This window comes from Halichoerus grypus, chromosome 1, assembly GCF_964656455.1.
Source record: "Halichoerus grypus chromosome 1, mHalGry1.hap1.1, whole genome shotgun sequence".
In the NCBI taxonomy this organism is placed as follows: domain Eukaryota; kingdom Metazoa; phylum Chordata; class Mammalia; order Carnivora; family Phocidae; genus Halichoerus; species Halichoerus grypus.
Window position 1 is genome coordinate 6,492,903 of NC_135712.1, and position 11,603 is coordinate 6,504,505.

At 44.2% G+C, this 11,603-nt stretch overlaps 1 protein-coding gene across 2 annotated transcripts; it reads left to right on the forward strand.

Annotated features, from left to right (window-relative positions):
• Positions 1 to 143: 143 nt before the first annotated feature.
• PSMG1 (proteasome assembly chaperone 1) lies at positions 144 to 11,077 on the forward strand. 2 transcript variants are annotated; one of them, XM_036072654.2, is made up of 7 exons: positions 145 to 329; positions 1,583 to 1,689; positions 2,820 to 2,971; positions 4,915 to 4,977; positions 7,967 to 8,165; positions 8,990 to 9,126; positions 10,858 to 11,077. In XM_036072654.2, the coding sequence occupies exons 1-7, from the start codon at positions 196 to 198 to the stop codon at positions 10,930 to 10,932; spliced, it is 867 nt and encodes a 288-aa protein (XP_035928547.2). In that variant the 5' UTR covers positions 145 to 195; the 3' UTR covers positions 10,933 to 11,077. The 2 variants fall into 2 exon arrangements, with proteins under 2 accessions (XP_035928548.2, XP_035928547.2); XM_036072655.2 differs by lacking the exon at positions 4,915 to 4,977 and having other exon boundaries at positions 144 to 329.
• The last annotated feature ends 526 nt before the right edge of the window (positions 11,078 to 11,603 follow it).

Consider the following 11,603-nt stretch of genomic DNA (forward strand, 5'->3'; position numbering starts at 1 on the left):
TCAGGCTCCGAGACAAGACGCTCGGGATTGGCGCGGTCGAAGGGGCCCGGCGCGCGTGCGCGGGGGCGTGGCGTGAGGGCGGTGCTTAGGGGCGCGGGGGCGGGGCAGGGGACGTGGTGGTGCGCGGCTGAGGGCGGGGGCGCATGCGCCGTGCGGGGGCGCCGCGGGCCGGCCGGGACGGGGGTGGGGGGTGCCATGGCGGCCACGTTCTTCGGCGAGGTGGTAAAGGCCCCGTGCCGAGCTGGGACGGAGGACCAGGAGGAGGAGGAAGAGGGGAGGAGGGAGACGGCCGAGGACAGGGAGGTCCGGCGGCAGCTGGCTCGGAAGAGGTGAGGTCCGGTCGGCGGGGGCGGGCTGGCGCTGGCCTGCTGCGGCCTCGGCGGCGAGGGTGCCGCCAGGGCTTCCTTTGCGGGGACCTGGGGGCCGTCCTGCGCCCGCATAACGGGTTCTCGGGCGGGCCTCGCGTGCCTGCTTCGTGGACGTAAGACAGCTCTCTTAAAGCCTTATCCTCCGCCCCGCTCTTCCGTTAGCCTCGGTGTCCGTAGCAGGTGGATAACGCGTCTCTTTAAAAAGAGATTGGAGAGGGGCGCCTGGGTGGCTCAGTCGTTGAGCGTCTGCCTTCGGCTCGGGTCATGATCCAGGGTCCTGGGATCGAGCCCCGCGTCGGGCTCCCTGCTCCGCGGGGAGTCTGCTTCTCCCTCTCCCACTCCCCCTGCTTGTGTTCCTGTTCTCTCTCTGTCAAATAAATAAATTTAAAAAAAGAGATTGGAGAAAATAGTAAAATGACCCTTCACCCCTACCCAGTAAATTCAACAGTTGTGACGATTTCGCCGCGTGTATTTTATCCCCCACCACCTCTGAGTCCGAGGGACCGCGGCCTCTCACCTCTCCATTTTTCAGAATGCACCTCAAACGATGTAGGCGTTTTCTTGTATATGCTATTATCGCCCTAACAAAATAAACGATCTTTGATACCATTTAGTAGCCAGGCATGTCCAGACTTACTCGGGAGTCTCAAACATGAGGTTTTACGGTGAGTTTGTGTAAATCAGAATCAAGGCGCACACGTTACTTTTAGACTTCCTGACTCTTGAGCTGCCTGTCGTTTAGAGCAGCCCCTTCTCACCCCTGCTGAGATTTGTTGTTCTGTAGGGTGTCCCACACTCTTAAATTTGTCTGATTTAACCTGGTGTCCCTACCAGCATTCCCTAGGTGGATGTTCCTTTTGGAGGCGTGGTCAGATGCAAGTTCAGTATTTTGCTGGCGGGAAGGTGGTACCTGCCATTTCTTACTGCACACGGTACCCATTTGTGCCACTTTGGGGGATGCTCAGATTGGGCAGTGGGTCAGGTGGACAGCCTGATCTCCGTTGTGGAGTTCTCCATGAATTTTGCATCGGATGGTTTTATCTGTTATTGTTGCCTGAATCTGTTGTTCCCTTTAGATGATAATTACATTCTTTATGAAATTAAAGCGTGCATATTGCTTATTACAAAATCATGCCTCTGGTATCCTTTTTCTCATAATACGGTACTAATTATACTTAAGTTGCTTTAGTTTTGTCTTTTGTTTCTTGTGTTAGGGAGGTGCGGCTCTTTCGAAGACAGACAAAAACATCTTTGGAAGTTTCTCTGCTGGAAAAATATCCTTGCTCCAAATTCATAATTGCTATAGGAAATAATGCAGTAGGTGAGTAGAAATGTGTTAGATTGAAAGAACAAAATCTGAGGGCGGTGGGTGGGGGGATGGGGTAACTGGGGGATGGGCATTAAGGAGGGCACGTGATGTACTGAGCACTGGTGTTATATGCAACTGATGAATCACTGAACTCTACCTCTGAAACTAATAATACAGTATATGTTAATTGAATTTAAATAAAAATTTTAAAAAGAAAAAAAAAACAAAATCCCTTGTTACTTATTTCTTTCCCTCATACTTCAAATGTCTGTTACTTTTTTAGAAAAAGTCATAGCAGAGTGAATTTGTATCTGAGTAAAATCTGTGCCTGCTCATGTGATACCGTCTTTTTGATAAACTTTAAAAATAAGATTTAAAGGAAGTGTGCTTCGGTTCAAGAAGTTGTAAATTCCAGGAACTGGGTTTATAGTGTGTTCAGGTATCTGCATTTCCTCAGACTCCTGGGCCTGTTTGGACCAGACTTGGGGGGGAGCAGAGGTGGCATGTGTACATGGCCAGTGGTTCTTAAATGTTTCTGAATTAACAGGCTCCTTTGAGAGCAGGAGGAGAGCTCTAAAAATAGTAGTGATGGTCGCTAACATTTTTGAGCACTCAAGTTTGAAGGTCTGTACATATATGACTCCCATTTGACAGGTTAACGTGAGAGCAGTGCAGAGTTCAGCTGGGACCGTGTACACGAGCAGGTGCGCAAACCTGTGTGATTTTAGCTGGTGCAAGGCTCTGGGGGCGAGCATTTGGGGTCTCCAGGGAAGCCGATCCCTTGCCCCGTCAGGTAGCCCTTGCTTGCAGGACATAGTAAGTACATGGTAAATAACTGTTGAGTCATTTATATAAAGTTCTCCCGGCCTACAATCTTCCCGCAAGTGTTACCTTCTGAGAGTGCAGTAAAGCCCAGCAGTAAACCTGTGTTCTCCGTTCCTGCCTCTCATACCAGTTGTACTTAGGCCATGGCCTTTAACTTCGTGAGGCCTGTTTCCTTTTCTGCAAAATGGCAGGGTAAGGTCAGTGGTCTTAATGGCTCTTGTAGTTCTCAAATTCTAGAATTACTTGAAATCATTTCTGATTGTACAAAATGCAGCTTGCAGAACCAGGCACTAACTGATGTGAATTGTTTTTCACAGCATTTTTGTCGTCATTTGTTATGAATTCAGGAGTCTGGGAAGAAGTTGGCTGTGCTAAACTCTGGAATGAATGGTGTAGAACAACGGACACTACACATCTGTCCCCTGCAGAGGCCTTTTGTGTGTTTTATCATCTGAAATCGAGTCCCTCGGTACGTGGGACTTGGATGCTTCAGAGAGAGCTGTTTAGGCATCACTCATGTGGTGTTCGTTTGAATTTTATGTTCCTTTATATCTACTTTTGTGCTGACGAATTGTGCCTGCAGGCAGTGCTGTTATTTATATAAATATTAGTGTGGCATACACAGTGTGTTGATAAAGTTCTAGGAAATTCTGAAATAACTTCGTTAGAAAAAAACCATAGACGGTAGGCATTCACACCTTGCTCATTCAAAAAATTATTTCAGCTGGTAACTCTAAATGTGCAAAAATGTGTTCACTCTGTGAAAGCAGGGAGTTCTCCTTTGTGGCAGGATACCCAGGATTTAGCAAATGCTAGTATGTGCTAGAAACTCAGGTAATGTTTGTTGAACAAATGAATGCTTTATGCATTCTGAGCATAATTCTCTTGACATCGAGCTTTTACCCTAACCTGATTTGTTAAGTCCTGAAAGTCGTTCTGTAGCTGATGCGGAGTGATTCCTTGTGTCCTCTTCGTTCGAATCCTAATCTTGGGTCTATTTGGCGAACACAGCATAGTGGGCGATTTGAGGGTCAGGCAGATGAGGTGGCCAGGCAGGTGCTGAGTCCCTGCACCTGCTTGTCTGACAGTAGCATTCTCCAGCTGCTGAGCTCCTGAACGCGGGCCAGCGCAGGGGTTCAAACAATGGCAGAAACCACTAAGTCCCTAATATTATAGTGGGGCTTATTTCAAAAGGTAAGGACCAAAATGTTAGCCTTGTAAACCGTAAAGTTTGATTTTTTTAATACTTCTAGTTTGTTTTTTTTAACATGTAATCCAAAGTTATTTAAATTTGCATAAGGATTTTTATGCACATCCAGCATTTATAGGAGATAAGAATGAAACTAATCATGTTTTTGATCTGATCTTTAGTTGGAAAGATTGTACTTTAGAATAGATTGTGAAGGTCCAGTAGGAGAAATTTCTGTCACCTCTTCTAGTCGTACCACTTATTAGTTAGATATCTCTTGATGATGCACAACCTACGTGTGTAGTTAATTACATGTCCTGTCTTTTTCTTATTCTCCATCCCCATGTACCTTTTTTCTCTTCTGTGCCTCCTTTGGTTAATTAAGTGTTAGCATTTCTGGCAATGTTTTAATAGAAGACATTGTTGAGTTCTGTGGATAAGATCACTCCATGAGCATTAATAAGCAGGAATCCAACCTTTTATGGCATCGTGGCATTACAAATTATTTCACTTTGAGCATATGGGTTGGAACTTGGTTTCTAAAATAATACCGTCTTCAGAGGCATTAGTACCGTTTCACAATGCCATTTGGGCTGAGATGCTGTCCGGCTGACATTCACTCTGCTAGCACCTAGAGTTTGTATAATGCTTATATATATATATATATTTTTTTTTTTTTTTTAAAGATTTATTTATTTGACAGACACAGCGAGAGAGGGAACACAAGCAGGGGGAGTGGGAGAGGGAGAAGCAGGCTTCCCGTGGAGCAGGGAGCCCGATGCGGGGCTCGATCCCAGGACCCTGGGATCACGAGCTGGGCCGAAGGCAGACACTTAATGACTGAGCCACCCAGGCGCCCCAATGCTTATGTTTTATAGTGTTTACATTTATTTTGTGTTTGATCTTCCCGGTATGTGACCCCCAGGAGGGCAGCAGGGCTGGTGTCATTCCTGTGTCATAAAGAAGATTCTGGTAGCATTTACTGGTAGTATATTCAGTGTCTTGTGGTCACTCCATTAACATGTACTTTATTCTTCTGTTAACTGCCAGTAGTGGTTTGATTCTTAAGTTTTAAAGATAAATAAATAAGCCAATAGCAAATTCAGAAAACAAGTGTTACCTAAAGGTTATATTAGGATTCAAATGATGTGTATATGGTGGTAGTTCAGAGTGTGTGTAAAATTCCTTTGACCTGACCAAAAACTTGGAATGGGATTTTCCAGGTCCTCCTCTGTCAGTGCAGTTGCTATGTTGCTGAAGATCAGCAGTATCAGTGGCTGGAGAAGGTAAGAGAGAAATGAAGACTGGTGAGCTCCTTTTTTTAAGGGTTCCGTGTCTTAACACTTGAGCCTACACAGCCAAATACCGAAGCAGGGAAGTATTTGTTTTTTTCTTTTTTCTTTTTAAATTATTTATTTACTTATTTATTTGAGAGAGAGAGCACAGAGGGAGAGGGAGAGGGAGAAGCAGACTTCCCGCTGAGCGGAGAGCCCAACGCAGGGCTCAGTCCCAGGATCCTGAGATCATGACCCGAGCCGAAGGCAGATACTTAACCGACTGAGCCACCCAGGCGCCCCTGTTTTTTTCTTAAAAATATCCTAGGAATTTGTTACAGAATATAAAGAATAAAATAACTCATTTAACAAATGTGCTGAAGATTATAGGTCATAGAAGCATAAAACCGTTGGATTCTTCCCAGCTGCCATATTGTTACGTTTGAACGAAAAACAAGCTACTCGCATGAAACAGAACAGGGTCATGGCCATGGGTGCAAAATGGCAGTGCTGACCATGCAGGCTGGTGATGGCTCAGGGTTGTGAGGCAGGAAGCAGGTGTGAGCTGCGTTCAGGGGGTTGGCACTTGGCTGCTACTTGCTCCAAATTCCAAAATATTATGTCCATTTGTCTTGAATTAGGATGGCTTAATTGAGGCTTCATTTTGTGGGAAAATTGTGCATGTTTTGTGCCCAATAAAACATATTTTTCAGTGAAGAATTTAGGAATTTTAGAGAATAATCATAATTTTGGCAGTTGCATATTATTATTATTTTTTTAAGATTTTTTTTATTTATTCATTTGGGAAAGAGACAGCACGAGCAGGTGGGGAGGCAGAGGGAGAAGCAGACTCCCCAGTGAGCCGGGAGTCCGACGTGGGGCTCGATTCCAGGACCCGGAGATCACAGCCTGAGCTGAAGTCAGGCAGAGGCAGACGCTTAATCATCTGAGCCACCCAGGCGCCCCAGCTGCATATTATTTTTAAATGAAGTAGGTCTCAAGTATATATCTTAGCAACATTTGAGCTTAAATCTTCGGTGTATTTTTGTTTAGGTATTAAAATTAAATTAATTAGAAATAAGAAATTTGGTGTACACCTGTTTTAAACCAGGTTGGCATACTTGGAAACATTTATTAAAAGTTATTAAATACATCTTATTAAATGAGTTATTCAAGAAGGTCTGTGGACCTTCTCACAATCATATACGTGATTTTGTGTTATGTACTGATGTGTATTTTTCTAGGGAGAGCCCTTAGCTTTCCTCAGGTCTCGAAGGGTAGGAAACTGTTGTGTTAATTTTTGTTTGTGTTTAAAGATTTTATTTAGGGGCACCTGGGTGGCTTAGTCGGCTAAGCATCTGCCTTTGGCTCAGGTCATGATCCAGGGTCCTGGGATTGAGCCCTGTGTCCCCGAGGGAACAGCTCTCTCTCTTTAAAAAAATAAATAAATAAAGATTTTATTTATTTATTTGAGAGAGAGAGAGCGCACAAGCAGGGGGAGCAGCAGAGGGAGAGGGAGAAGCAGACTCCCCGCGGAGCAGGGAGCCCGATGCAGGGCCCTATCCCAGGACCCTGGGATCATGACCTGAGCTGAAGGAAGATGCTTAACCAACTGAGCCACCCAGGTGCCCCAATTTGTGTTTTTTTTAATTTAAGTAGGATGATTGTTAATGTCAAAAATATTTTATTATTGGGGCACCTGGGTGGCTCAGATGGTTAAGCGTCTGCCTTCGGCTCAGGTCATGGTCCCAGGGTCCTGGGATCGAGTCCCGCATCGGGCTCCCTGCTCCTTGGGAGCCTGCTTCTCCCTCTGCTTCTCTCTCCCTCTCTCTGTCTCTCATGAATAAATGAATAAAAAATCTAAAAAAAAAAAAAAAAAATTTTATTATTTTTGTACTATGGGACTTTTCTTTTCCAGAACTTAAAAACTTTAATCAGTATTTTTTTTTCCTTAGGGACACTCTGCGTCCCCCTACTGTTTGGTTCATGTCATCCACAAAATCCTGATAAACACACACAGTCTAACAGAGTGGTCAAGTGTGAATTCAGTCTGTGGGTGTTCTAGGGAGGTTGATAAATTAGGCTTTGTGAGTAATGTTGTATTTCTTAAATGGGATGTACCTGCTGATGTTAACTATTTAGTGTTTATTTACAAAGCTGTGAGATGATGAAATTAGTCTTAGAAATCATTAATAATGTGTAAAATCTGTAGTTCTGTTGTTATTATTAGAAATAGCCATTTTCTTCTTTCGTAAAATACTTCCCAACAAGGTGGAGTGGCCTAAAGTTTACTTTTTTTCCTTAAAAAAAAAAATAGCTGCTTGTTTTGTTTACATCACCATAGGTTTTAAAAGCTGGAAAGGGTCCTTGGAACTTCATGAAATACACACTTAGGAGAGGATAAAGGTCTAGAGTGATTAAAACTTGCCTATAAGCAAAATAACTTAAAAAATGCATTTAAGAAATACTGCAGTGATACAACACTATTATGAATGCACCTTGCAGCTTAGAAACATCTTTATTAAAGTGTTCTTGGACACGTCAACACATGGATTAGAGAAAGGGGATCACTTCCTTTTGCTGATATTCTGCTAGTCTGAATGTAGCTTGCAAGTAAAGTGGTGTTCTTAGAAATGTCTGTATTAGAAGAGATCTCGTAGTCCAGCAGCTGCTTTGCCCTGGAAGCCAGTCCTGGTGTTAGCACAGCTGCTCTGGCTACGTTTCTTCCTGACTTCATTGACTGCACACTGCAGCCCCCTTAGGTGGGTAGTACTGTCCCCTGTTCACAGCTGAGGAAAGTGACTTAGAAAAGGTCAGCAAACCAGGAAGTGACAGACCCAAGATCAAACCCAGGTGAGGGGACAGCAGATGTGTTCTCTTTTCCACCACCTCTCCAGGGGGGATATTACTGTGAATGGTGTTAGATAAACAGCTAGAGAAATGTTTCTGTTCTGTAACAAAACTGTGTGTGTATTTTAATTTGAGGTCAATTTTGCCTTAGGTCTTTGGCTCTTGTGCAAGGAAGAATATGCAAGTAACTCTTCTCACATGTCGACATGTTACTGACTATAAGACTTCAGAATCTATTAGCAGCCTTCATTCTCCTTTTCTGAAAGCCCTAAAAACACAGAATTTCAAAGAGCCTCCATGCTGTTCACTGCTGGAACAACCAAATATCGTACATGATCTTCCTGCAGCAGGTGGTATTAAAATTTGTAACATTTACAGTGTATCTTGCTAGTGCTTTATTGGTTATTGGTTATTACTTTGACTATTAGAGGTCTTTTTAAAGTAGTTCGTTAATGATTGATACCAATGTATTGCTGTTAAACTTTAATATTTGTTGTTGCTAGTATGTTGTGTTTGATTTGAGTTCTGACATTGTCCACACACGCAGTTACGATGTGAGAGCAGCTCAGAGTTCGTAAGTGTTAGGTTGCAGAGTTGCTCTGGTTCTTTTTGGTCTGTGATAACATCATGCAAGCCGATGTTAGATGTAAATTGTTGGTGCATGAAAGTTGATAAAGTATGTTTTAATTGTCAAGATAGAAGTTTCCAGATACTGAATCTGGAGTTTCTTTAATATTTTATTTTTATTACTGTTACTAATTATACCCTAGCATCACATCAAGATGAGATTGTCCCTTACTTTTCGGTAGCTAATATAATTATTTGTTAATAAGTAAGTTTTTCCCCCTTAAATGTGAAGTTTACTGGAATAAGTGGCTAATTTATTGTATTATATTCAGCGAAATTTTAATCTTGTAGTTACTTATGATGTGTCTCAGTATATTCAGGAAATGCAAAATAAGCAGTATTTGCAAAAGCAAGAAATTACTTAGCGAAAATAAATTGGCTTTGAAAGAAAGTATGCATCATAAGTGGTGTGATATGGCAGTAAACACTTTAAGGAAAGCAATAGAGACAACTACTTTTAAAAGTAGCCTTTGTTATTTAGCGGTATTTAGTTTAAAAATTATACAGTAGAAGACTTAAGTGTTTTCTTTCCTTGTATTATTCATAGTTCTGAGTTACTGTCAAGTGTGGAAGATTCCCGCAGTTCTGTACTTGTGTTATACTGATGTGATGAAGTTAGACCTAATCACAGTTGAAGCTTTTAAGCCTATCCTTTCTTCCAGAAGCTTGAAAGGTTTGGTTAAGGTAAGGTTTTAGCTCATTGACTTAACACCTGAGTTATAACAAACTTAATAACAAATGGTAAATTTATGGTACTGATTTAAAACTTAAGGAACGCTTAGAGATCCTTTTTTCTCAAAGTAAAGCTTTCTAATCTGGCACTTGGAATTGGATTGTCACCTTCTCTTTTAGATGTACTTCTGTAACTGGAGAAATGTTTTGTTCATGCTTTTTCATGGTAGATCAGTGCAGCGCATTGATATAAATTCCAGATGGCTGTGTAGGAAGGTGGTTGGGCTGTTCAGGAAGTTTCTGTAACTAATTCATTTGGAAGGTTGTAATATTTAAGAAGGCATTTTTGAGCACAGCATGGATCAAATTTTCAACGTTTATTCCTTAATTTTGCATGGGACTGGCTATGTGAAGGCGAGATAAACCTGTTTCCTGCGCTCCGTGTGTGTGTGTGTCCCTGGGCTCTTTCACCAGAAAAAGTCATACTGGAACATGTACACAAAAAGTTTTGCCTGTGATTTCAGGTGGTTTAGGAGCTCCTGTCTTTTCCCTAAGAGATTTGCTGAAAGGGTAGGAACGTCTCTCGTACAGGGAAGAGACGACAGCAGCGTTCCACAGTGGGAGTCCTGTCTTATTCTAGAACGACCGTTGGTGTTAAGACAGCTTTTCTGGCAAGTTCTGTTGGAAGTAGCTCATTGCACTTGTCTCATTAAATCAGTTTGCTTGCCAGGTGGTCAGCTCCGTGGGAATGTGGACCCATTTGGGTACCCCCAGGTCATCGGGTACCTGGCATACAGGAGAAAGCATTCCCAGCCATTTGGTGAGTTAGTTAGAGTAGAACTTCAAACTAAGTTCGTGTAATTCAGGCGTGATTTCACGGTAGCTGGAGTCCCGGCCAGGCTTTCTGACGGGCTGAGTTGTTTCGTAGGTCGCGTGGCTCTCAGAGCGCGTACTGCTCGTGGGTTTGCTTCCGTGGTTGACGGCTGTTCTGTCCCGGGGGGGCACGGCGCGCCGCGCGCGTTCTGGCGACTGGAAATCGTCGTGTGCCGTCGAGGTCCACCGCAGCTTTTAGGGGTATTCTCTGAAGGGGAGATGGAGGTACCTTCGTTTCTTCCTGTAAACGTGATGACGGCGGAGGGTGCAGCGGCCGTTCGAGGAGCGCGCTCGTCTCAGACGGGAGCACACGTGGCCGTCCTGAGTTCACAGTCTGTTGATCTGAGGGGGGCGTGCGGCCACCGACGTGGACTTCTCTTGAGCCACGTGAGCGCCACGGCCTGGCGGTGGCACAGGCCACTGTCGCGCCAGCTGGGCGGAGGAGAGCACCCCGCCGTGGGCTGAGCGCCATCTGAGGAGAGACTGGCGCCTGAGCCCGACGTGAGGTGGCCGCAGGGAGCGCAGACGAGGCCGGCTCAGAGCCGAGCGCCTGCCGAGCTGGGCGCGGAGAGAGGCCGGCCTGGAGGGTCACCTCCCGCCAGAGGTCTCGGAAGGGCCGTGGGGGCCGTGAGGCAGCCCCGGAGAGTTCTGGGCGAGGGGAGGGCAGGCTTCGATGTTTCACCTGCTTCAACACTTGGGCGTCCTGAAGCGCTGAGGTGCCCGGGTGCGCTACCCCCCGAGGGAGAGTCAGGGCAGGGCCTGTTCTCTGCGCGCCGTTCTGGCTACGTCCTGAGTGCAGGGCTTGCAGGGGGTCCGGGGTTTCCGTGTTCTCCGTCCCACTCAACTGACGACTTTCTTCTCGTCTTCCAGAATATTCCCCAGAGCACAGAGATACTGAAGAAATTGATGACAACAAATGAGATTCAGAGCAACATTTATACATGATTCCAAAGATCGTTTTGTAAAGTTATTACCCATCCATTCCTTCAAGGGGAGCAGTGTGTATGGTTTTGTTGTTGTGTTGTTTTTTTTTTTTTTCCAAGGGGGTATTTTATGGGTATGCAAACAGAATAAACTTATTTTAAATTCATTATCGTTTTGGTTCCTTTTTTACGGTGGTACTCTTGACAACTGAAATAAGCCAGATGTTTTTCTTCATCCACTAGGGGGGAGTGTTGTTTTATTTGAATATTTTATACTCATATAGTTAAAATTTTAAAAACCTACAGATAATGGGTTTTAGTAATATGTAAGCAGAGTTACTTTAGTGCAACAGTTCTGTGATACCTGAAAGTTATTTGTTGGTGATTATTATTTTATTTATAAGAGATAGAGCTACGAGCTGGGGGAGGTGGGGAGGGGAAGAGGGAGGGGGAGAAGCAGCCTCCCCACCAAGCAGGGAGCAGGGATCCCGACCCCAGGGCTCGATCCCAGGCCCCTGGATCATGACCTGAGCTGAAAGCAGACACTTAACCGACTGAGCCACCCAGGTGTCCCTGTTGGTGATTCTTAATATGTGAAAAGTTTGTGTTTTATGGGTTCTTCAGGTTTTTTGTGTGGGTAAAAGTTGATCAGGTAACAAAGTTATATACTTGCTCAAAATGAAACAAAAAGAA